General features: G+C 35.5%; 1 protein-coding gene across 1 annotated transcript; it reads left to right on the top strand.

Annotated features, from left to right (window-relative positions):
- Window positions 1-623: 623 nt before the first annotated feature.
- LOC131073607 (C-terminal binding protein AN) lies at window positions 624-23214 on the top strand. Its single transcript, XM_058010071.2, has 7 exons — window positions 624-1589; window positions 12800-12968; window positions 13213-13343; window positions 14658-15473; window positions 15624-15671; window positions 16932-17048; window positions 22792-23214. The coding sequence occupies exons 1-7, from the start codon at window positions 1005-1007 to the stop codon at window positions 22864-22866; spliced, it is 1941 nt and encodes a 646-aa protein (XP_057866054.2). The 5' UTR covers window positions 624-1004; the 3' UTR covers window positions 22867-23214.
- The last annotated feature ends 1708 nt before the right edge of the window (window positions 23215-24922 follow it).

Raw genomic sequence — 24922 nt, 5'->3', positions numbered from 1 at the left:
TATAGGTTCCTACAAAATTGAACTAAAAGTTCTATTACACAATGTATTTTATTAAATTCTCCACTTTGTAATTCTCTTTGCTAAAGCAAATTAGTAAATAACAAGAATTTGAGCTGGTTCCAATTCATTTGAAGCACATGTTCAATTCCACAATGCTTTTTAATAAATATCTTTGTTAAACCAAATTAAAAAATAATTATATTTTGTTCCTTCTATCCACTTCATTTCAATCTACCCTTTCCGAATTTTTTCCAAAATTTGGTTGTTCGACGTATACATTGCACACCAAGGTGCAATTGCTAGTTGTAATTCATTATATAAAGACAAACATGTTGACATCTATGTATTTTCATTTATTTTTATTAAAAATAAAAATAAGAAATAAATAAATAAATTAATAAAAAAACTATAAATATTTTGTACCTCCACATATTTATCCCTATTGATTACATGATATCATATATGATGTTTCAGGTGAAAAAAAAACGCAACTTGCCCAAATCCAGATATATCTACTCGGTCTTGGTAAAATTTTGGGAAAAACTAAAACCAGGCTAGCGACATAATTCCGCCACTTTTGTTCAGTTTTTACCCCCGCAAGTGCGGAACAATTCATTAGGTTGGGAAGGCACGATCAAGCTGGTAGATAGTGAGGCCCACAGTTTAAGCCCCCTGGAAGGTCTTTTCCTTCATCAATTACGCCAATCCGTTGCTTTTCAATCGCTACTAGCCCCACTCCACAGGACCGACGGGCTGTAAACCGTTGGGAGGACTCTACAAACATGGTACATCCCTCCATATTCCCTCGATGTGATCGGTCGCTGACAACTCTGCGACTATAACTAGATGTAGTGGAACCATTTTCGCTTCTCAGGAGCTGGGCCTGGAACAAACAGACGAGGGAGGGTGGAAGGAAAAGGAGTTCTTCAACTGACCAGACAAACCCCCACAAGAGCTCAGTTCTGATGCTCCTGTGAGGGGATCTGTGTTTTCCTGAAAGGAGGATGACGAAGATGGAATCTTCGGCGGTCGTCCCTGCTAACAATGGCAGGGACGGGTTGCCGCTGGTTGTGGCGCTGAATTGCTTGGACGAGTGCAAGTTCGAAGAGGAAACCCTCAATGGGATAGCTCTCTTCCAGCATGTGGAGCTGTCGCGTATAGCGGACGGCCGTATAGAGGCAGCCATGGCGGTGCTGCTGCATTCTTTGGCGTATTTGCCGCGGGCGGCGCAGAGGAGGCTGCAGCCGTGGCAGCTGATACTTTGTCTCGGATCGTCCGATAAGGCAGTGGACTCGGCCCTGGCTACGGATCTGGGGTTACAGCTTCTCCATGTGGACACCAGTAGGGCAGAGGAGGTGGCAGATTCCGTTATGGCGTTGCTGCTCGGTCTTATTCGGCACACGCATTTGCTCTCTAAGCAGGGCTTCTCTAGCTCTGGCTGGCTCGGCTCGCTGCAGCCGCTCTGCCGTGGTATGAGGCGCTGCAGGGGGCTCGTTCTCGGGATAGTCGGCCGATCAGCTTCGGCCTGCGCACTCGCTACTAGGAGCCTCGCCTTCAAGATCAGAGTGCTCTATTATGACTGCGATGAGGTCTGGATCTTACTTAATAATTTCTTTACGAACATTAGTTCTTCAGACGCCATATTAATCATCTAAAACTTCTTTAGAGAAAACTGCGTAGCTATTTTTGAATATCTACGCATGGGATCATACTTCATATATAACTTCTATTGACAAAAATAAACTTGTGATGAATAATTTTTAATTTTAATCTCCCCTGTGAATCTTGTACAAATAAAAAGGTGCTTTCCTCAATCCGATCGTCTCTACGACCATCGCACAGTGTGTGCCAAAATGTCATTCTAGAAAATATTTTTGACTTAAAAAATCTCATTTTGTCAATACTTATGTTCTGAAAGTATTAAATTTCTAATGTTAAATATCTGGAAAACCTGTCCTGAACCATTCTACAGTGGCCTTGAATTTTTGTGATTTGGAAAATTTTTAATTTGCCCCCTATGAAATGACCATTGACTTATTTGCCATACCCTGTCTTGAGCTTGGGCTACACCATACCCAGCGAGTTGGACATACTACTTACTCAATTTTAACACACTATTAAGCTCTCTAGGGTTTTGAGTCAGGGGATCCATTCATTAAGCCTCTCCGTTTTAACCTTTTTTGTTAATTGAGCTTATTCCATTCGTTGTTGCATTAACTTTTTAAATATTGCTCCATTTTATTACTGCTGAAATGCCTCAAAAAATAAGGTTTTTCGTAGTCCTGGCTGTTCCTATTATTTGTACTCTTAACATCCGTAGTCAAAGTGAGCACTTTGAGGAATGTTACCAGCGTTCTGTATTTATTGCTGGATTGAGAGAAATTGAGACTTCTGATTGATAAGTTGTGAGTAAAAGTAGTTGCTGACTGATCTAATGTTCCAGAATCTGTCATTGATTCAGTACTAAGTTACTCCACAAAATAATTTTGAACTACGGAATGGTTATAAATCTCTAATGTAAAGTATTTCATAAACCTGCAGCAAACTACTCTATAGGGGCGACCTTGCATTTGTTTTTAAAAAATGGCTCATTAAATAACTAAACAAACACTTTCAAATGCAGGTTTTTTTATTTGCAGTTTATAGGTCAAAACTATTCCTTTTATTGGCAATGTTAACATCCATGGTCAATGTGAGCATCTTGTGAAGTGTTAGCAAGGCTTTGCATTCAATGTGAGCACCTTGTGAAGTGTTAGCAAGGCTTTGCATTACTTGTTGGACTGTGAGCAATGCATATTTCTGATTGCTTAGTGCTCAGTGAGTCTAGTCGTTGCTTAGATTTCTATTCCAGATTCTATTATTCATCTCGTGTTAAGTTCTATGCCACTGCAGCAGTGAATCTAGACAACAGAAATTGTGTTTTTTTGGTTCCCCCGAGAACACCAAATATAAGATAAAAAGAGAATGAGTAAACATGGTTACTTAATTAACAAAGAATTTGTACAAATAATGAATATATTATTACATACTTACCCGACTCGGTCTTAAAGTCCACCAAGTGGTTTTCTACCTCCCTGTTGTACTATAATAAAGAGACATCTGGCATTCTCATGGCTAACATAGATAAGGACATATCAAGGATTTTGAGACAAAAGATTTGTAACTTTTAATGTTTCCATTACAATTTTTCTAAGCATAAATTTGATGGATAGATGACAATTTAGAACTGATTGGCCTTCAAGGTTATGATATTTTTCATTCATATTATTATTCAGATTTGATTTTTTTTCGGACAAACATAAATGTTTTATTCAAGAAGACTTAAATGCAGATGCAACAAAAGGATTTCTAGATGGCTATTGCTGTTAAAATATACAACAGGAGAAGGATCCACCATGAGATCCTACAAAACCGCTAGTCAGTATACGTAAAAAAGTCGCAACTTCTTCCAATCCACTTCCGATCCAGACCCAACAATCATGGAGTCCATTTCACAAATAGCCCTTCTCTAACCCTTTTCATAGGATTTTTTCAAAGCTTTTAGAATTGCTCACGCTTCCATATAATTTTTCAAGTGAGTACCCAAATAGATAGAAAAGAAAAATTAGACCAAGCCCACACTATCCTAATTAACATCACCAAATAGTGGAGTACTCGGATGGCTCTAGAAGAACATTCAATATTAATTTTAAGAAAACCATTAGGGTGTTGATGCTAATTTCCAAATCTACTTACCTTCATAGGAATTTGAATCCTTGTTCTAGGTCCATCTTGTGAGGAAAGAGAAAGAGAGCTCCAAGAAAACAATTAGGCACATATCACAAGAAGTGAGTAATCAACATGGAATTTTGCTTCAATAGTATCTTTAATCCAAGGTTGAAAAACTCTGCGATTTTTTAAAAAACTCGCAAGTACTCGTGCATCAGTATTCACTCCGAGTCACTCGCGGACAATTATCGACGGTTAAACTCGCCGCGAGTTTAACCGTCGATAATCGCCAAAAATTGTGCATTTTGGTGGAAAAATGGTGGTAAAAACAAAATAAACACTTACTAAAAAAACCTAAAAGTTTTTAGACATTTCCCAGCCACGCGACGATAGTTTCTGACTTCTTACGACACGAAATGAACCTCTGCTATCGCGCAATACGAATTTCTTGCGGTGCCACACGATTTCTTAGTGCAGGGCCATTAGCCACGATCTTCAAAGTTCATGCGATTTATTTCAATTTTCCATGATTTGTACTAGTGCGTTCTTCAACTTTCTGTTCTCTTTGATAAGGTAAGGTTTTGACTCATAGTTGCATATTTGAGTAAATTTTTTTTTACCAATTTCAATAAGAAAAAATTTACCATAAAACCTTGAGTGTTACTAATCGTAGCAAGCTCATAGACCCAAATATAACAAATATATTTTTTTTATAAATTTATTATTTTTATTAGCCATCTATATTAATTTGCTTTTAGATTAAATTTATTTAGACTATTTAAAAAAATGTATTATCAAATGTTCAATAAAGTTGCCGAGTTATTGCCGAGTTTTTCCCAAGTTTTTGCGAGTCTCGAGTTTTTAAAAAAAATTGGGCCAAAATTGTATGAGTTTGTTGTGACACTCCTAAAAGATACACTAATTCCTCTCCAACCAAATTTGCTAAAGAATAAAGAAATGTCCATTATCCTAGGTAGCTAGAAGGAAGGAAGTCAAGGTAGGGGGATGACTCAAACTATTCCAAAAGTTGGTAAGGAAGTAGCATGAATGAAAGGTCTATCCTAGAGCTTCCATCATAAATATCAAATCTCCTTATTAAAAGGACATTGAAAAAGCATGTAACTAGTGTCCTCATGATTGCCACGAAGAACACAAAAGGAAGGTTGCGAATTCCCTCTTGTCTATGATTTGAGAGCTTGATACCAAAGAGCCCTTGTATAAATTCCTTTTGAGTCATGACACCAAGCAAGGATATCCTATTCCTCCAAGGAATTGGAAGGTCTCTTACCCAAAATTGAAGCTAGCATCACACACTCTTTCAAGGAGCCTCTAGTTGGCTAAGTCGAAGGACTTTTATTAGATTAAGGTTCCCCCTAAGGGAATGAAGAACTTGAAATCAGCAACCTTAGACCAACTTGCCTTTAGGAAAATGTCACAAAGATGTTGAAGTTGGGGAAAGGACGATTCTAGATTTGATTTTGGATCACCAGTTATGTTTTAAAGTTATAGTGCAATCCGCATGGTGTGTTGTTACTAGAGTTCTACTTCAAATTTTGAACCAAGCACAAACTACAAAATAAATACAAATCTTGAGTTATAGTAGCGGCAAACTACGAAGAAACACAAAGTAGATGGAGTCAATGAGGCTGTAGTTCTTGATGATGAAGTCTTAACATTAATCTCCCTCCTAAGTTGATTCAGTTGCTCTTTGTCAAATGCATTGGCCATTTGAAAGATATTAAAGTCTTCCTCGTTAGGGAGCAATTTTAAATCATGATAATTTAATATTGATTTAATTTAAATACTAATCATAATTTAAAAAATTGATATAAATTTAATATTTACTTTTAAGTAAATTTAATTGTGATATTAATTTAAATCATACAATTAATAAATTCTAAATTTTATTTTAAAATTTTAAGCATAAGTAAAAATGTTGAAAAGTTAGTTTGTAAGTTCAAACATAAATAAAAATAAAAGTAAGTTTAGCCTTCTAAATGTTAAAAAAATATTTCAATTGTTTACTCAAAAAAAGTCTTTATGCTTTATTAAATAAAATTTTAAGTTATATAATTTAAATTTTATTTAATATAATTTTTTAAAGATAAAAACAAATAATAACTTTTAAATTTACTTTTGAAGTTGAAGCATAAACATAAAAAACAAAAAATAAACTATAAAATAAAAATAAATAAAACTAAATGTAAAATATAAGGTTTAGTACATAATTGAAAAACCTAAAAAATCAATAGTAAAATTTACAAAAATAATTAGAGCAACTTTGTCTCCATCAATTTGAACAACTTTATCCAGAAATTACTTGTGAAGTAGGCGTTCGTATTATTGGTGATGCTCAAGAGCATGTCCCAAAACTCGAACACGTTCTGATAAAAAGCAATCTATCTTGTCCTCTACATATATTGAGAACCTATCTACAAACACCATGATACTTGAAAATCCATCCTAGGTAGTTCGGTGATGAAGTCCATTCTTACACTCAACAATGGCCTGACTAGAATAGGTAGATGGTGAAGCAACCCTATAGGTTGATTTAACACTTTGTCTTTTTAAGAAATGATACATTTCCTGCTAACAATCGAGACATGTCTTAACATATTCATTCATATTTCGCCTCATTCTCAGCCAGTAGAAGCCCCTTTCAAAGAGTGCGAAGGTTCTCTTTTGGCTTGAGTGCCTAGCCCAAACACTATCATGACATTCGTGCACCATGTCCCTCCACAAGCTCTTTTATTTTGGAACGTAAACTTGATCTTGGGTGAACAAACAATAACCCATCTTTGATCTTGAACTTTCGAGTCTGTGCTTCCTTTTCTGGTTCCACAACCTTCATAGTCAATGCAATCTGGCTCGCCCCTGGCTCCACTTAATTTTAATGCATAACTCTTTTGCTTAGCCAAAAGTGCTCCATCCAAAATATAAACAACAGTAAATGATTTTTAATCTATGTTCCACAGGGACGCGTCAGAGTTTTGGAAACGTTTTTTGGGATGCCTCTAGGAGTGATTGAGGACGTAGGGGACTTCTAGAAGTCTTGGAAACTCCTGGCCACTCCCCACATCCCAGGCCACTTTTGAACAGCCAGATAAAAAAGCACATTGTTTATTTTGAAATAGGGCTGGCTGGGCCCACAAGGACCCCCCAAACCACTTTAAACAATACCAAAACCTAATCCAAGCATATAATAACCAAAAAGAAGAAAAACGTATTCATTTTCAGATTTGCAAATAAGGAGAAGAGCAGCAGGAGAAGGAGCAGTGACTCCGACTCGAGTTCTGATTTTGATTTAAACTCTTGAACCTACCATGTGCTGATTATGGAGAGCCACATATTTTCTTAGTTCTATCATTTCATTATTATGGGCAGCTGATTATGGACTTCTATGTTTATTGTTTACTGTTTATGTCATTTCATAGTTGATACTTGGAGCCTTTGGGCATTTTTGTTATAATTCTAATATAAATATATATGCACATTGACCATGAAAGCTTTTGAATTTTGTTAATTTGTCTGTCAATTCTCATGTGAAATCTCAATTCAAGCCTAATGCCATGTTTTAATCTTCGACAATATCTATGATGAATGCGTTATCAATGTTTTGATAATGCATAATTGAAATTTCTCTATATTTTTAAAAATTCCCTTATGTTTTTAACAGCCGTCCTCTAAAAAATGGCCCAAAAGTACCTCCGTACCAGATACATGTCCCGCTGTACCCTTCCGTCCGCGTCCCCGAAACTTGGTGGAACATAGTTTCCAATCCTAACCACACCTTAATAGAAACAAACACTCTAGTAGTCAGGGTGTTTATCAAGTACATCCCTACTGAATGACCATCCATAAAGCTTTGACTGAAAGAGCCCAATGCATGCTTATTGCCACTAATGAAGCCAAACTAGATTGTGACTCTTCGAGTGAAGTCCATTTGTGGGAGCAAAAGACAATAAATGTGAAACACCTTAACTTTTTAATTATTCTAAAGTACAATATCTCATTTTCTTGGCCAACAGTGCTTTATTTAATACTAAATTCCTCCAAATTTTAGTGGCCAAAACAAATACTTTTAGAAACAAGATATATGAGAAGAAACCAAAGAGCACCGTTTGCCTTGCATTTGGAATTAAAAGCATATCAAGATTTAATTAAATTATCTGTTTCTGTTCTTTCTCAGATTCCCTTGGATGTTATGCGGTTCAACTCAGTCTTGTTCCCAAGACTATTTGTATTTCAAAACAGCTGTGGTACATTCTGTTTTTGGCATTTTGCTCAAGTATTTCTTGGATTTTTCTGAGATATACTTTGGTAGGTAATCCTGCCCTGCTTGAACTTGGGCCCTGTAGAAACTTGTTTGATCACTTCTTAATCTCTTTTTTGGATTAAGAAAGATTAAAAAAATTGTAAGCATTACAACCTGAAAACATTAAGTGACAACTTTAAACCTTCAAATGAATGGGGATAAAACCGAAAAAAAAAGAAAAAGATTTCACTGTTATTCTACTCTCATCTTTCATTGATGCTTAATGCTGAAATCTCAATAAGATAGTGTTTCTACGTTATAGTTTTGCTAGCTGCTTTGCCACCATCGGTGTTATTTGCTGCCAAGCAGATTGAGATGCTTGCAACAAGGAGGAATCTTTGTTTGATTCCTTATAGGTTTCATTTTCAAGTTATTGGATGATATTTTTGTTCTTTTAATTATTTGCTCAAGAAGCAATGGGGGAGTAGGGTTTTTTTAATGTGATATTGTGTTTGTTTTAAACTTGCAGCTCTGGTTATTTGTTACCAGAGCTGGCAGCAATTTCCAGCTTTTTTGGGCAAGGGGCAACTGCATAAAGTTGATTCCTTTTTGTTACTTTGGAGACCTGATGATTACGGAGTAGATAGATAAATTGAATAAAACTGCTAAAAGATCCTGATCCAAGTGTCATCCTTTGTTAAGAAATGGTTCCACTTTATAAATGATCAGCTTCTAGCCCAATTATGTTTACCTCACATTCTTATTTAGTGACACCATTTTTGAAGAAGATGATACTCCTCTTTCCTACAAAAGAAAAAAGGATCCCAACCAATTGGAAAAGTTTATATAAAACGAGTTAAGATATACTGCAGATGAGCTCATTAGATAATGTATTTATGTGAAAAGAGTTCCATTTTAACTTCTTTGGGCAATGTATCTATGCGATTGATGTTGAAGATCAAAGAAGTTAGAAGGGTACAGGGTACACATGCCTTGGTTTTTTCTTGATTAATTACTTTGGTGAATTCTATTGGTGAATTCTAGTGTTTCTACGTCATAGTTTTGCTAGCTGCTTTGCCACCATCAGTGTTATTTGCTGCCAAGGAGATTGAGATGCTTGCAACAAGGAGGAATCTTTGTTTGATTCCTTATAGGTTTCATTTTCAAGTTATTGGATATTTTTATTCTTTTAATTATTTGCTCAAGAAGCAATGGGGGAGTAGGGTTTTTTTTATGTGATATTGTGTTTGTTTTAAACTTGCAGCTCTGGTTATTTGTTACCAGAGCTGGCAGCAATTTCCAGCTTTTTGGGGCAAGGGGCAACTGCATAAAGTTGATTCCTTTTTGTTACTTTGGAGACCTGATGATTACGGAGTAGATAGATAAATTGAATAAAACTGCTAAAAGATCCTGATCCAAGTGTCATCCTTTGTTAAGAAATGGTTCCACTTTATAAATGATCAGCTTCTAGCCCAATTATGTTTACCTCACATTCTTATTTAGTGACACCATTTTTGAAGAAGATGATACTCCTCTTTCCTACAAAAGAAAAAAGGATCCCAACCAATTGGAAAAGTTTATATAAAACGAGTTAAGATATATTGCAGATGAGCTCATTAGATAATGTATTTATGTGAAAAGAGTTCCATTTTAACTTCTTTGGGCAATGTATCTATGCGATTGATGTTGAAGATCAAAGAAGTTAGAAGGGTACAGGGTACACATGCCTTGGTTTTTTCTTGATTAATTACTTTGGTGAATTCTATTGGTGAATTCTAGTGTTTCTACGTCATAGTTTTGCTAGCTGCTTTGCCACCATCAGTGTTATTTGCTGCCAAGGAGATTGAGATGCTTGCAACAAGGAGGAATCTTTGTTTGATTCCTTATAGGTTTCATTTTCAAGTTATTGGATGATATTTTTATTCTTTCAATTATTTGCTCAAGAAGCAATGGGGGAATAGGGTTTTTTTTATGTGATATTGTGTTTGTTTTAAACTTGCAGTTCTGGTTATTTGTTACCAGAGCTGGCAGCAATTTCCAGCCTTTTGGGGCAAGGGGCAACTGCATAAAGTTGATTCCTTTTTGTTACTTTGGAGACCTGATGATTACGGAGTAGATAGATAAATTGAATAAAACTGCTAAAAGATCCTGATCCAAGTGTCATCCTTTGTTAAGAAATGGTTCCACTTTATAAATGATCAGCTTCTAGCCCAATTATGTTTACCTCACATTCTTATTTAGTGACACCATTTTTGAAGAAGATGATACTCCTCTTTCCAACAAAAGAAAAAAGGATCCCAACCAATTGGAAAAGGTTATATAAAACGAGTTAAGATATATTGCAGATGAGCTCATTAGATAATGTATTTATGTGAAAAGAGCTCCATTTTAACTTCTTTGGGCAATGTATCTATGCAATTGATGTTGAAGATCAAAGAAGTTAGAAGGGTACAGGGTACACATGCCTTGGTTTTTTCTTGATTAATTACTTTGGTGAATTCTATTGGGTCCCCATCTTGAAAAGTAGGTAAAATAGACATTACATTCATATAGATCATACTAATGACAATAACAGTCGTTATAGCAGCATGTAGAAAGCTTAACCTATCAACCTACAATGACCAACTTCAAAATGCCAGCATCCGAGGAGTTCTGAGACCACCATGCTTCTCCACTAGAAAGATCACCATACTAATGACCATTCAGTCTCTAATAGTAGCATGCATGAAACTAACCTAACAAACTACAATGACCAACATCAAAATGCTAGCGTTTGAGGGGCCCAAAAACCATCATGTTATAAAATTGTGTGAACTATTAATGCCAAGGAAAGCAGGCTGCAAAAGATATATTGCACTCTTATCAGAGAATCTTGGATCCTAATGGGGGTTTTCATCATTTTAATAGATGGAAAGACTGCAAAAGTAGGCCCTTAATTAATATGATCGCAGTGTGCCTTAAAGGGGCAATGTGTTTGACAGTGGTTAATTGTGAGGGGCACTTTAAGGATGCACATCCTTATAGAATCCATGGAGTTGGAGGGGCTTTAAAGCGTTGTCCAAGTTATAAGGGACACTGCTAAAAATTGTAGAGCTGCATGCTTCTTAATTGAAGCAAGATACAGGCATAGATATTGGATAACCTGTGTTTATTCATTCAACTTGTTGCAAAATTTGTGCAGCAAAATTGACTGCATGAAACAAGCTTACACGGGCCATTGAGTTTCCAATGTTTGTGACTAATCATCATGTCACCTATGTCACAGAATACAGCGATTTTCATGGATGAGGTTTTAATTTAATCGAATTTCAATCTTTTATAAAAAAATCGTTCAAATTCGGCCATAAATTTGTACGGCCAGGGCGCCATTTTTTTTTATTAAAGTTAAAATTTAAAAATCATTTTTCTAGGGTTTCTGAAAAGCGTTTAGGGTTTTTTAGAAGACTTTCGGCAGATTTTCTCTGTAAAGCGCTGCTATCTGCCTCTAAACACACAACTCAGCTGGTCGCGGGTATTCTTTGTATCTATTGGGTCGTGGGTGTCTGCAACTGCTGGGTCGTGGGTGTCTGCAACTGCTGGGTCGCCGTTGGATTTAGCAATGTTAAGCTATTTTAATAATTTATTAGAAGTATACATATATTTAAAAATAAACAAAATTATATAAGGCGAATTTTATCCTAATTTTTTTATTCGAATTTTTCCCTTGTCGAATTTCATCCAAATTTCCTGTCTGTCGAATTCAAAGTCGAATTTGAACCTTGTGACTTAGCATGTCACAAGTGATCTTTACGTTGCTCTCGAAGTTGGAGTTGTTACAGAAAGGAAATGATATATACAATACAATGAATTTAATATTGTTTTAAATTGTAGTTTTACAGTACCTACCACATTGTAGCTTGTGAATTTTTTTAAGTTTTTAAGTTTTCACACTTATTCTATTGTAAAATTGAAATTTATTTTATTTGTTTTAACTTGAAAATCTATCTGGTATGCTTGGTTTGATTAACAAAAACAGAGATTGCATTTCTTGCAGCTAGATAATAATTTTTGACTGAATTTTTGCTTTTCACTCGCTTGTGATGCTTTTGGCCTTCCAGGGTTAGAGAATATCTTTGATTCACATTTGCTTCTCTCCAAGGGAAACAAAGTAATAATAACATCCATTGCATAAGATTGATATAAATCCTTCATTCAAGCTAGTAGTTTCCGAAATTTGACACTGTACAACCTTCATTTATTAAATTCTGATTTTTCTCTGTTGCATTCAAACTATGACCAATATTGATATGGAATTGGACTCTCTTTATTTGTCTAACTTTTTCAAATCATTTCATTGAAACACTTGGTTTCAATTACAAGTGTAGCAATTGTGAAGCTTCCTTCTTAGATGTAGCCCTTCTTGTCGCAATCGTGGCACTGCAATTGTATTTGACCCTAAAAAAAATGGACTTTTTCCCCACATATTTGTTTGAGGGAAACGATGTGCAGAAATTTATAGAATATCCATCGATCCCTAAATAATAAAATATGGTAATGCACTCTTTTGTGCAACATTTGAAATTCATAAGACTCTGTGCCTTTTTTTCTGAATATTTTAAAAACAAGATACATTATGCAAAGTTATCACAAGTATGACCATAGATAAATGGTTGGCCAATAACTTAGCAATGCATCCTAATCCACAGACAGTTAGCTTTCAAATTTGTTTTTTTCGAATTTCCATATTTCCCTATTTGCCTGTGCTTATTGTATGTATATGGATTTCTCTTATATATGAGTTAATGCAATGCCATAAAGCTTAGTAATGGTGGAGGTGATTTTGAACTTTGGTTTTAGGTGAAAGGAAAGGCTCTGCAAGGTCGGAGATCTTTTCCTCCAGCTGCTAAACAGATGGATACTCTTAATGATTTGCTGTCAGCAAGTGATCTTGTATCACTTCACTGTGCTGTCACAAATGAAACACTTCAGATTCTCAATGCTGAAACGCTGCAACACATTAAGCCAGGTGATGGTGACATTTTGTTTCATGCAAGTACTTTCTCAATTTATTGTTTGTTTAATTCTGTCAAGTATTTGTTTCCTTTAGACAATTCTGGCTTATTGTCATGTTTGTTTCATATTAAGAACCACCATGTTTGTGGCTTTTCATGAACTCCTTAGAAGGCTGTTCCATCTCAATTAGGATTTTAGATTTATGATTTTATTTTTCTTGGCTGTACAAGCTGATTGTACATGTATGTTGGCTGCAGGGGCTTTTATTGTGAATACAAGCAGCAGCCACTTGTTGGATGATTGTGCATTAAAGCAACTTTTGTTAGATGGAACTGTGGCAGGGTGTGCATTGGATGGTGCAGAGGGTCCACAATGGATGGAAGCTTGGGTATGTGACTTATGCGAGTCCTTAACTTTTCATTTTAATGCCTTCGTTCAAAAAACAAATTCCTATGCTTTCTCTTTAGTTGTCATTTGATTGTTTGTACTGAACCTGTTTCAGACAATTTTGGAATTCACACATTTCAATCAGTATCAGAAATTGAGTATAGTCTACGCAATCTTGTTTTGAAAATACTGCTACCTTTTAAATGTTATCTACATTAGCACGTGGCTAAAAGTCTTGCCAAGTAATGCTGAATGACTGCTCAAATTGGTATGGGAAACATTGATGATTGGTTTAGAGAGTGCTCATATTTTGCAACTTTCTACACTAATTTAAGAGGTGCGAGTTGAACATTAGCATTTATTGGTTTGAACTCTTGAACTTGGCCAATCTAGTGGGAAAAATTATTTTTCTGGATGTGCAGAGCTTATGGTATGGGATTTTAGTTTTACCCTTAATATGTAGAAACGGTATTGTTAGCTGATGACCCCCTTTTCTGTTATGTGAGTTGGAGAACTTCCTTGGTTGTTGGGATCACATGCAGGCATGGTTAGTGTTGCATACTCACATGCCAGGGGTAGTGAACTATGGTTTGAACTTAGGGAGCTCCCCTAGTGGCTTGTGTAGTATCTTGGTTGAATGTAAAAAACAAGATGTATATGTTGAGCCCTGAGCATCACCAGCAAGAAACATAAAAAATTCAGCTCAAGGCCTTGCTTAGAGTTCACTCTACTTGGAGACAGCATCTATTCTAGGATTGTAAATCTCACGTACTTGTTTGGCTGTGGAGAAGCAATCATGGTTCTACAAGCTTCCTTTTATCATTTTCTGATGACGATCTTTCAATTACAGACACGGCTATTTATTTATCTATAGTAGTTTCTTACCCAGATATACTGCTAATTATTCAGTTGCCATTTTCTCCTTTATGCCTCCAGGTAAGAGAAATACCTAATGTGATGATTATTCCACTTATTCATTTAGTTTACTGCTTATGGAACCTACAAATGACTCAAAAAAAATTCTCTGCCGAGCATGTTGTTTACTGGATAGATAGGAGCTGAACCTTTGTATAAACTGGTTTCAACTTTTAATGAATGCTTGAAGATGGTCTTTGTTTTCTTGTTGGGAAGTCTCATGTGCTTATTTGGTCTGGGAGAATGCTAGTTTTAGGAGCAAGTAAGCTTCCACTAGCTTGATTTTGTTATTTTTCAGATATGATCTCTAATGACTGACATAAATATTTATGAACTGAAGTAGTTTTTAATGCGGATATCGTTCTATAATATAGTTACTATGGTATTTTTTGGCTTCCAGGTTAGAGAAATGCCAAATGTGTTGGTTCTACCACACAGTGCTGACTATAGTGAAGAAGTTTGGATGGAAATACGAGCCAAAGCTGTGTCAATTTTGCATACTTACTTCCTTGATGGTGTGGTCCCCAGCAATGCAGTGTCTGATGAAGATGACGATTTGAAGGAGTTTACTTCTCAGGAAGAAAGATCAGAGGCACAGGATAAAGAGAAGCGTGTACGGGTACGAGATGGAGAACTTCCAGATGATGAGAGTCAAGCAAGTCCAGAATTTCGGCAGAAACAAACTTATCATCAATCTCAGGAGCAACGTGTGCAATCTCAGGATTCTGGCATCTCACAAAACTCTGGTGGTCAACGTGAAGAAAGACATGCCAGATCAGGCAAGAAAGGTAAAAAGAGGCCTGGGCGGCGTAAGTCACGTCAAAAGTCAGATAATTCAATTGTACCAGAACAAGAAAATAACTGCGTAGCATTGCAACGAGATGACCGTGGTGCTAGCATAAGCGGAAGAGATCAAGTGCTTAGTTCAAGTTCACGGTTTGCTTCACCTGAGGATACAAGGCATAGACGTGGTGGTGATGTTGGTTCAACAGTGGACACAGCATCTGAGAAGCAGACTGTGAGCAGCAAGGCCCCTTATTGTCAAACAGGTGACCTCCTAAAGGATGGGCTAGTTATAGCATTACGTGCAAAAGGTCAACCTGGATACCATGTATCTAGACAAAGAGGTCCAGGTGGTGGTTGGTTTCTAGACACCATGTCCAATGTGACTAAGAGAGATCCTGCTGCCCAATTTCTTGTTGTTTTCCAAAGCAAGGCAAGTGGATACAGTAAAAGTTTCCTACAAAACTTCTAAATTTCCAAAGCTTAATCATTCAAATTAGTAACCAGTTACAGCTTGTACATATCTATAATGTACTGATTTTCTTTAACAAATTGCATCCCTTGGTTGGTTGATCTTGTGTAGGATCATGTAGGTTTGCGTTCCTTAGCAGGTGGAGGCAAGTTATTGCAGGTATAATTGTTTTTCAAATGGTTTTTTTATTGGTGTGTATGTGCAGAGTGATACCCTTAAATTTTGGCAGTGTTTAATGTAACGTGGTATTGTGAAGTGGCTGATATTTCTAGTCTGACTTATCTGGTTTACAATGTTGACCCTTGCTTTATCTGTTTGAATGACTCTTACATGTCACATACTACTACACATTCCTATTTCTGGCCTGCTACATATTGGATGCTATATTAATCAACTTATTATGCTTCTAACAATCTTATGTTCCTTTGAATAGCATGATTACGACTAATAATTATATGGCACATCTTGCCATTTTATTTTTATCAGTATAGTACCGACATGAAAATGATAATCCCATTTCATATTTGGAAACTGATCTATTACATACAATGGATGATTACTGTACTTTTTATATGGACATTAGGCATTATTTGATGTGCCTTATACAACGCATTTAATCTTCTTCTAGGCAAGTTTTGATAATTTTCTTTGATAACATAGTTTAAAAGATTTCAAGTGATTACCACTCTCTACCTCAGGCATTTCGTTGGGAGCACACTAGTGCAAGTAGTTCACCATGGAAGGTGTTTATGGACTGCCATCCTATGACAAACATTTTTAATCTTTACATGTTTTTTTTGTAAAAAGCTTACTTTTGATCAGTATATGTTTTTTATGCAAAGAAATTGGTAGGTGATCAGGTAAAATACCCCAGGATTGATATAATTCAGGTGCTTTCATTTGGTATTGGGATCACCCCTGAAGGGTTGGTGGCCTCCAATGTTATTGGGCTACTAGTTCTTGTTGCTTGGATACTCGGTGTGAGCTCCTTTTGGGTGACTTTTATTTTCATATAACTTTATGTTGCTTTTGGTTGTTATTCTATTGTGTTGCAGCTGTTACTATGCGTTAGGATTCAATATTGAGAAAGTGATCAATATATTATATTATCAAACAAGCGTTTCTGGTACTGTGTGTTGTGTTTTATTCAATCTGGGTACCACAATTTACCTTAGAATTTTATTGAACCTCTTTTTCTTTTTGAACTCTGCATTGGAGATCAGAGTCAATAGGTATATAACTGTATATTTGCACGCTGTTGTTTGTGTATATTGCATGGTAACAGGCTGTATTCTAAAGATGCTGTCTTGTTCTAATAGATGGAATATGATTTTTCAGACAAAATTCTCTGCATTTTTTATGTGTAATGCAATTATGTAAAATTTTAATTGCTCAACTTTGGTTGTGGTTTTATTGCAGGTAAATAGGAAAATGGAGCTTACCTTTGCGAGTCATAATTTTGATGCATGGGAGAGTTGGATTTTTGAAGGCTCAACGCTGGAGGATTGCAGACTAACAAATAGTAGGGTTCCCAATGTGAGTTTATTTGTTCATATATGAAAATAAAATTGCTTGAATGGTTCCTGCTATAGTTATTTATTCCAGTTCACTTGCTGGGGGACTTTTTTTCTTTTCAAACGATTGATCTTTGAAAGAATTGATAGTTTATACTAATGGTTTTACATTTGAAAACAGATTAGTTTTGTGATTAATGTGTGTGTAATACAGAATGAAGAATGCATTGCTACTAATATTTTATTTGGATTTTTTATGAAGAAAATAAAAAGACAGATCTCAACCCCCACAAAATAATCATGCAAAATCATATGCACATGGATGAGAAATCCAAGGCACAAGTTGGTTTTGAATGCTTCATAGGTAAAGATTGACTGAAGGAGACAGAATATAGAAATTTAAAATATGTTTTGATTCTATTCATACTAGTTCCCAATAATGATTAAGTCTGAAACATCATCAGTGTTCCTCCTATGGTTGTTACACAAACTGCCGCCATCAAGCATATACCTGGACGTTAATGAAGATTGATCTTGGCTTGGGGAAGCAAGGGCAAAATTTCCTTCCAAAAACTGATCAGCCTGCAATAGAATCTAGAATCCCTCACTCTTTGAGACATTTGCATGTCTAATGTATGAAGGGATGGAAAGGTTTTCACATGCAACTAAAGAACAACCCATGTAGTCAAAATGGAACCTTTACGTAATCATTGAAGTGTTGGAAAGGGGAGCAGAGAGCCAAAATGTGGCTGCTAACTTGCTTGATCTTTATTCTCCATAATGTTTAACTTTTCCCCAAATAGGTAGGAAGTGTAATGCCCATAATCCAACATAGACAAAATTTAGCAAAATGCAACTGACAAATTCTTTTTGAAACCAAAAAGCACTACACATGGTAATGCAACTTGCACATGTAGGCATTGTTGGCCACATGTGATGCCACCATATACTGACCATGTGGAAGACATGTGTTGATGATTGCTCAAGGGTGGAGTGAGGTACAAGAATATGATGAATGAATGGTTGACATGCATTCTCATGCTGCACACCTTGCATGGCAGAAGAGCTATAGAATAATAAGGCTCCAACATCAGTGATGCCAGAGGGAGTAGCCCTCGCATGATGGCTAATTTGCCAAGGTACTAGGTGAGAAGAGGTAGGGTTACACCCACCCAAAAACACTAGCTGAAATAATGCACTAAACAATTCAATGAATTCATTGATCAATGTATGAAAACTTGGCCAAAACCGGGCAAATCAGTGTGACTCATGAGTCATCTAGCTAAACATCTTGAGTTGACACAACTCCCGTGCCAAGAATCTTCTGGCTGTACTTGTCGAGTCTTGGCCGAGTCCTATTAAAAACTGTTTCACCCGAGTCTTGTAAAAAGCTCTCCAGAGTCTTCTAAAAAATTCTCTCAGATCTTGTAATGAAAACATGATTTATTGGTTTGAGGGTCATATGACATGTAATGTTTGAATTGTGACAAATTGATGTTTAGAATAGACTTATGTGCTCACTAAATGCATTACTTACTTTTTGTCTTTTTAACGTAATTATGTTTTGTTTGTATTATTGCAAGTTTTGCCAAGTTTCTGTTGAGACTTTGGAGTGTTAAGGCCAAGTCAAAATTTTGGGCTACTGAGTCCACGCTTTCCAACTATGGATATTAGCATACAATTTAATGGATAATTTCATTTAAACAGAATCAATGATTCTAAATTTCACTTACTAAACAAGGAGATTCGTTTTACTTTAAATCTCATGGTAAGCAATAAAGTTTTTTTTTTCATTCAAACACATGGATATAAGCAATTAAAGGTACAAAATTAACAGGATACTAAGATCGTCAAATCATTTATTTATTACTCCAAGCGTACATCTTATATCTTTTCCATACAATAGCATAAAGTACAAGTAACATCTTAAATGTACTTAGATTACTGTTTTCCTATGTTACCCCGAGTTTCCGGGATGGGGACAGCAGGGGATGGGGGTGCGCATTTCCGGGACGGTGTTTGGTACGCATTTCCGGGACGGTGTTTTTTTTGCCAATTTTGGGGATGGCAAAGGGGATGGCTATATAAAAATAGGAAAAACTAAAATATATAGGGAAATTTAAAATATATATATATGAAAACACGGATAAAGCATGCACATATACATTATAGAACCTTAACATATAAGAATTAGCAGAGTTCTCATGCCAAATTTGTGTTAAATTGAGAGTCAAAGTTAAATTGCTTATAGAATTCATTGTCAGAATTCACTGTCAATATGCAGAATTTATGGGGACGTCCCCTAGGAGTCCCCTGTCCCCGGGATAGGGATGCCTGAAAAAAATACCAGGGACACGTCCCCGGGTAACAGCTGTTTTCTATCATAAATCAGGTCTTATAAGCATTAGGTAAACACCAGAAAACAAAAATACAATCGATTCATCTAGAAAGCTGAAGTCTCTGCATACCAGGGTTGCAATCGTGCTGGATCTGGCAGGATGGGGCCATGCTGTTGCATGTACCCTCTAAACTTTCCTTGTTTCAAATAGTAAAATCTGACTCACAATTATAGCAGCACAGTCAATTATAAATATGATATTAACTTTAGTAAACTTCAGTTTGAACAGTTTCTTTTTATTCAGATGTAATATTTAGAATACGTTTCAGAAAAGAGGGAACTTATCCTTTTTATTTGCAGTGATTAATCTTCACTAAAATGTCTTTGAATTGTTTACAGATCTGTCTGAATCGGGGGTTTTTGTCCACTAACTCAGCAATGAAAATTATGCATTTTTCATCCTCTAATTTTAGGCCATGGAGGTTTTATCCACAGTTTGTTGAACCATGGTCCATGCCTGCCAAGCAGTAATAATTAGTATAAAATATATCCAATGATGCTTCCTTCTCCCTTTTGATTTTCTTATATTTATTTTGTTTTCTTCATAAATAAAACTCTTCGTAATGCCTCTTCACTTTTGATAAAACTAAGCTCGACTTATAATTCCATATTATTAATTAATCCAGCCCTTTTCTTTTCTTTTCCATTTGGTGTCTTTTTCGTCTTTCAAGACAAAGGTCTGCAATTACTTTTTTTTTTACTTTTTGTTGTCTTATGCTAGGCTGCGGCAGCTGATTTTGGTTGTCTTATTCCTTGTCTTGTAGTGACTATTTATAACTGTGTTTCATTTCAAACTACTTTAATAATATTTCTGAAAGTTTAATTTAAGATTAATTTTGAGGGGGCATTTCAGTCGACTTTTCCCCAAATTGTTGGTCTTCAAGCGATCATAAATTTGGATGTTAAAGAATTACGATATTCTCACATGAAGCATCTTCTTCAGCGGGATCTTTCCATCAAATTAGATATTTTGTTATCGTTTTATTTCTTAGCTTTGTTTCGCTGTAATTTATAATAGCCTTAGGAATTATGATCAATTTCCTTTCATTGTCTAGTGGAGGTAACCCTATTGAAGGAACAATTTGACTACTTAATGCTCTTTTTAAGCAAGAGACATGAAATATGAGATGAAATTTAACTATTTTCTGATAATTCTAATTCTCATATATGACCTCCCAATTTGTTGTATGATTTTGTAAGGGCCATAGACTCATGGTTTCAACTTCTCTGCTCTACTCTTCTTTGAGGAAGACTGTATGCAAATTTGTAACCTTAAGAAGATCATATCTTGTGTTTCAAATGTTCTCTTAGTTCAATATTGATCAGCATATAACTTTTGCTGATTTTGTGCTCTTTGTAGGTTTTCCTTGAGAGACTCCAAATTTTTGACTTTGTTTGACTAGATGTTTTGCCCCTTACTTTGCTATATGTGATGTTTAAATCCACAAAGGATAAAGCATCATAACCATCTAAGCCCTTGAAAGGTGTCATCTTGATGAATATACGACATGCAGTATTGTAACAATGTTCCTTCAAATAAAGCCATTTTAATATTTTATTTAAGTTGATTAATGCCTGACTACGTGATTTTGTAAATAGCCTTTAATCCATTTCATTCCCACCTTTGTTCAAATCATAGCTTTGATACCACTTGATAAGATCCAGACATATGATGGCAATTTAATATATATGAGAGATTGCACATAACACATGAGATGTTTGTGGCCAAGATGCTCTAATATTCAATATATGCAAAAATAGATTAAACCCTTGAGGCAGGGCAACGTCGTAAAATGCTCCGTGTGGAAGAAGTCACTCTATGCTATAACTCCAAGAGATCCCAGACACAATATCCTTCAATAATTTTCACCTCCTTTATAGATCTGCTAATATCCTAATGGAGGGGTAAACCACTAAAGTTTATATTACTGATTACCTAACCCAATATAACTAACTCGAGGGATATGTGCCATATGTTGACATCTCCATCCACTTTTATATAATATAATGTCATATCCCTAGTACATAACAAAAATACAAATATAAACTTTTAACCACCACCAAAAATACTTCAAAACTCAAAATCTGATATTCGACTTCTAGTATAAATTTAAATCTAAATATTCATTCACACATAACAAATACTCAAAATAATAACATGATAAGGTATAGACACATGAGGAATTTCAACATGGTTTCAAATAGGGGTCTTAACCACACATAGCCAAGATATAGTCAAACCCATTATTTCACATTGTGAATGTGATGGTGAATTAGGCTCTTAATAATCTTCTGATACTCCCATTGGGCAAGTTGTATTAACATGCACCCTCAATGCACATTTTAAATTTCATCGTGGAATATATGAGAAGGTTCATTGTTATAATTAAATATTTTATTTATTTATGTACAATCAACCCTCTCATATATATAATTCAGGTTCGTAACTGATATGATATCACCTCATTCGCAATTATATTATTCACATTAACAATACATTATTCACGTCACCAATTTTAATATTTTATAGCAATCAAATTTAAAATCATTCTAGCATTTAAGTCATAATTTTTGTAACACATAATTCATTTTGATAGCAATTAATTAAGATATCATTAAAATCCACATGTAAATGGAAGAATTGAAATTAAGGTTAGTATCCATACGACTGCACCATCTGAATATCATCCTATAAATCCAAACTAGTATTGCAGTATGGCATAGGATAGTGTATACAATGAGTGCGACTTGGGTTATACAAATAAATAGGCTTACAGGAAGAGACTACTGCAAATGTCAATGATAATGTTCAGCCAAGGAACATAATTGTCATGCAGCATTAATAATGTATCTTCTGAAACTAGTTTACCCTGCCTCATTTGGAACAGCCTATGGAGGGCCTTATCTAGTCTTGTCTCCAACACTCAATACAGCCAGGCTTAGCATCAGTCATCTGATTGTAATCTGGCTTCAGATCCTCCATGCTTGACGAACATATTCAGTCATTCAATTGTATTCTATGTGTTTTCAGATCCTCCATGCTTGAAGAACATCATTTACAGATGAAACCAACCCCAATTTGGCAGAGAGCTGGGCTTTACTGTAGTTTATATAGTAGCACACTTTAACAAATTATACTCTAAAGATTAAATAATGGGTATTGGAAACATATTTTACTGGTGAAAGAAGTGTTAGAAAGATTTCTTGATATTAAAAGTCTTATGTATTTTGCGTTTAGAATAAGTTTCATTGTACATGTGCCATTTCCTTCTTGTAGAGAATTTTTACTAGGAATCTTGAGATGCATTTCTCGAACCTTTAGGTTCTGTTCTGTTGCTTGCAATTAAGCTATTGTGTATGTGTGCAGGCTGTATTGGATGTGTCTATTGAGATCCTGGCTGCTATAAGTGAAGAAGATGGAATTGCTAGGTGGCTCAGTTAAAAATTTGTACCTGTTCGAATGCGAGTGTTTTCTGTAATGGTATTGGCTAATATTTAGTGATAATAGGACCCTGATTGTAGAATACATGAGTTTTTTATTACCGAGAAGAGGCCTCTCTGGTGTGTGAGGGCATTGTATATTATTTTTGTTTTGGAAGCCAGGGAAGGGATTTCAAGTGCAATGATCTAGTTGTGGATTAATTTTTTTTGTTATTTCAGGTACATCTGATCTAATGTTTTCCTAGTTGTGAATCTCACTAAGCATGCTGTGTAGTGTAATATGAACAACTATACAGAGTTGAGAATCATGAGAATAGTGAATAGTCTATAGCATTCAAGTTTTTTTTTTTCCATTCTCTTTCTTTATGAATCAAGAGTACATACCACTGCTTGTTTTGGTGGTTTATAGTACATGTCTGTTACAGATAAGAATCTATCTGCGGCTGGGTCATAGCCCATCTGTTCTATGAAATATCATAATTGATTAAGAATTTAAATAGGGCATGATAATGCTTCTGAATTCAAATGCTGATAATTAGATCATAATTGAAGCAACTTGGTCATGTAAAATACAATTTCAAGTTAACTCTCACAGGGAAAAAAACTGCATGTAATAGTATTTTCAAATCTTACCTAGTGGGTTTGAAGGATTGATATAATGTGGGTACAACCATTTACAGACAACAGTCTTGCAAACTGTTGTAGGGGATTGACACTTAATACATGCAATCTAGTCTATTCCGCACTGTTCTTTTAATATACCTATGTATGTCTGTGTAAATCAATGGGATTATTCATTTGGGTGGGTTCCCTATGAGCTCTGTTAATTCATAACCATAAACAAATTGTAGTGTCACGGGTAGATTGCACACACGTATCTGTTTCATTAGATGGATAGACTACTGAACTTGTTGAGATTTTATAGTTGTTCCTGAAAGTGTTTTCTAGCTGAAGGTTGTCCTTCAGTGTTTGTTTTCTACTGCACAAAACTATGTATATCTAAATATGCTTACGATTAATTATTATTTTGGAGATGGATAACAGATCAACAATTTCAGCTATGTTCCATATTTATCAATTTTGTTTTGCGTATTGCTATGGATCTCCGCATGTACTCAGTGGATGCGGAGAAGAGATTACAGATGATGGTTCCAGCAATCTTTCACTTACTAAGCCTTACCCTGGTTCGTTCTTACATGCAATGTCGTATTCTTTGTAAATCATACAGAATGGCCATCTGACTTCTGTGAACGGCCTGAGTTGGCCTGTTGGTGAAGGCAACAGAAGGCATTGAAATGCAATTTCTACTGCCAATGTTTTGCTACTTCGGAACACCTCTTTATCATGTGTGGCTTGTAAGGATGTTGTCAGCAGCTCGACCGTCTTCTGATTATTTTCACCTGGCAGCTACTTTGTTCTGGTTAAATACGCTTAGAGATGTTCTACAGTAACAGCAAGGACTCTCATTGCTTGTCATGTGCATAAAAATCAATTTTACTTAAATTTGACTGTATTTTATATGTCAAATAATTAATATTCAATAATAAACAAAATATTATGTTATTTAATAGTAAACAATATTAATGGTGTCGTCTCTTTTTTTTTGAATCGGTAATGGGCACATTTTAAGGTGCCAAACACAATTGCTGTTCAAATCTGCGAGTACACCAGCCCAGCCAGCAGGGATTTGAATGTTGGTGGCGGTTTCATCAAACAAGTGTTTTAACCACTGTACTACATGGGTCACCCCAATGATGTCATCTTATTAAATAAAAGGTAAAATAACAAATTCAATAGAAACCATTCAAGATTATTGTCTCCTATCGATGGACATATTTAAGGTATCTATCTATGTCAGTGGATTTTTTAATGTGAGAGAATATGGCAATGTTTGCAGTTTGCCATAAAAAGTTACTTTAATGGGTAATGTTACTGATTGGCTGACCTTTGAGCTTGTCCATCGCATATAAGAAGATTGTGGAGGCAAATAGTATGTCAAGAAAATTTGCAATGTCGAGCTTAATTTCCTATTATCTGATTTATGAGTATTTCACGTA

The sequence above is a fragment of the Cryptomeria japonica genome, chromosome 11, assembly GCF_030272615.1.
Source record: "Cryptomeria japonica chromosome 11, Sugi_1.0, whole genome shotgun sequence".
NCBI classification, from domain to species: Eukaryota; Viridiplantae; Streptophyta; class Pinopsida; order Cupressales; family Cupressaceae; genus Cryptomeria; species Cryptomeria japonica.
Note: the sequence above shows the minus strand (reverse complement) of the source record. Positions and strands in the feature narration are given on the sequence as shown.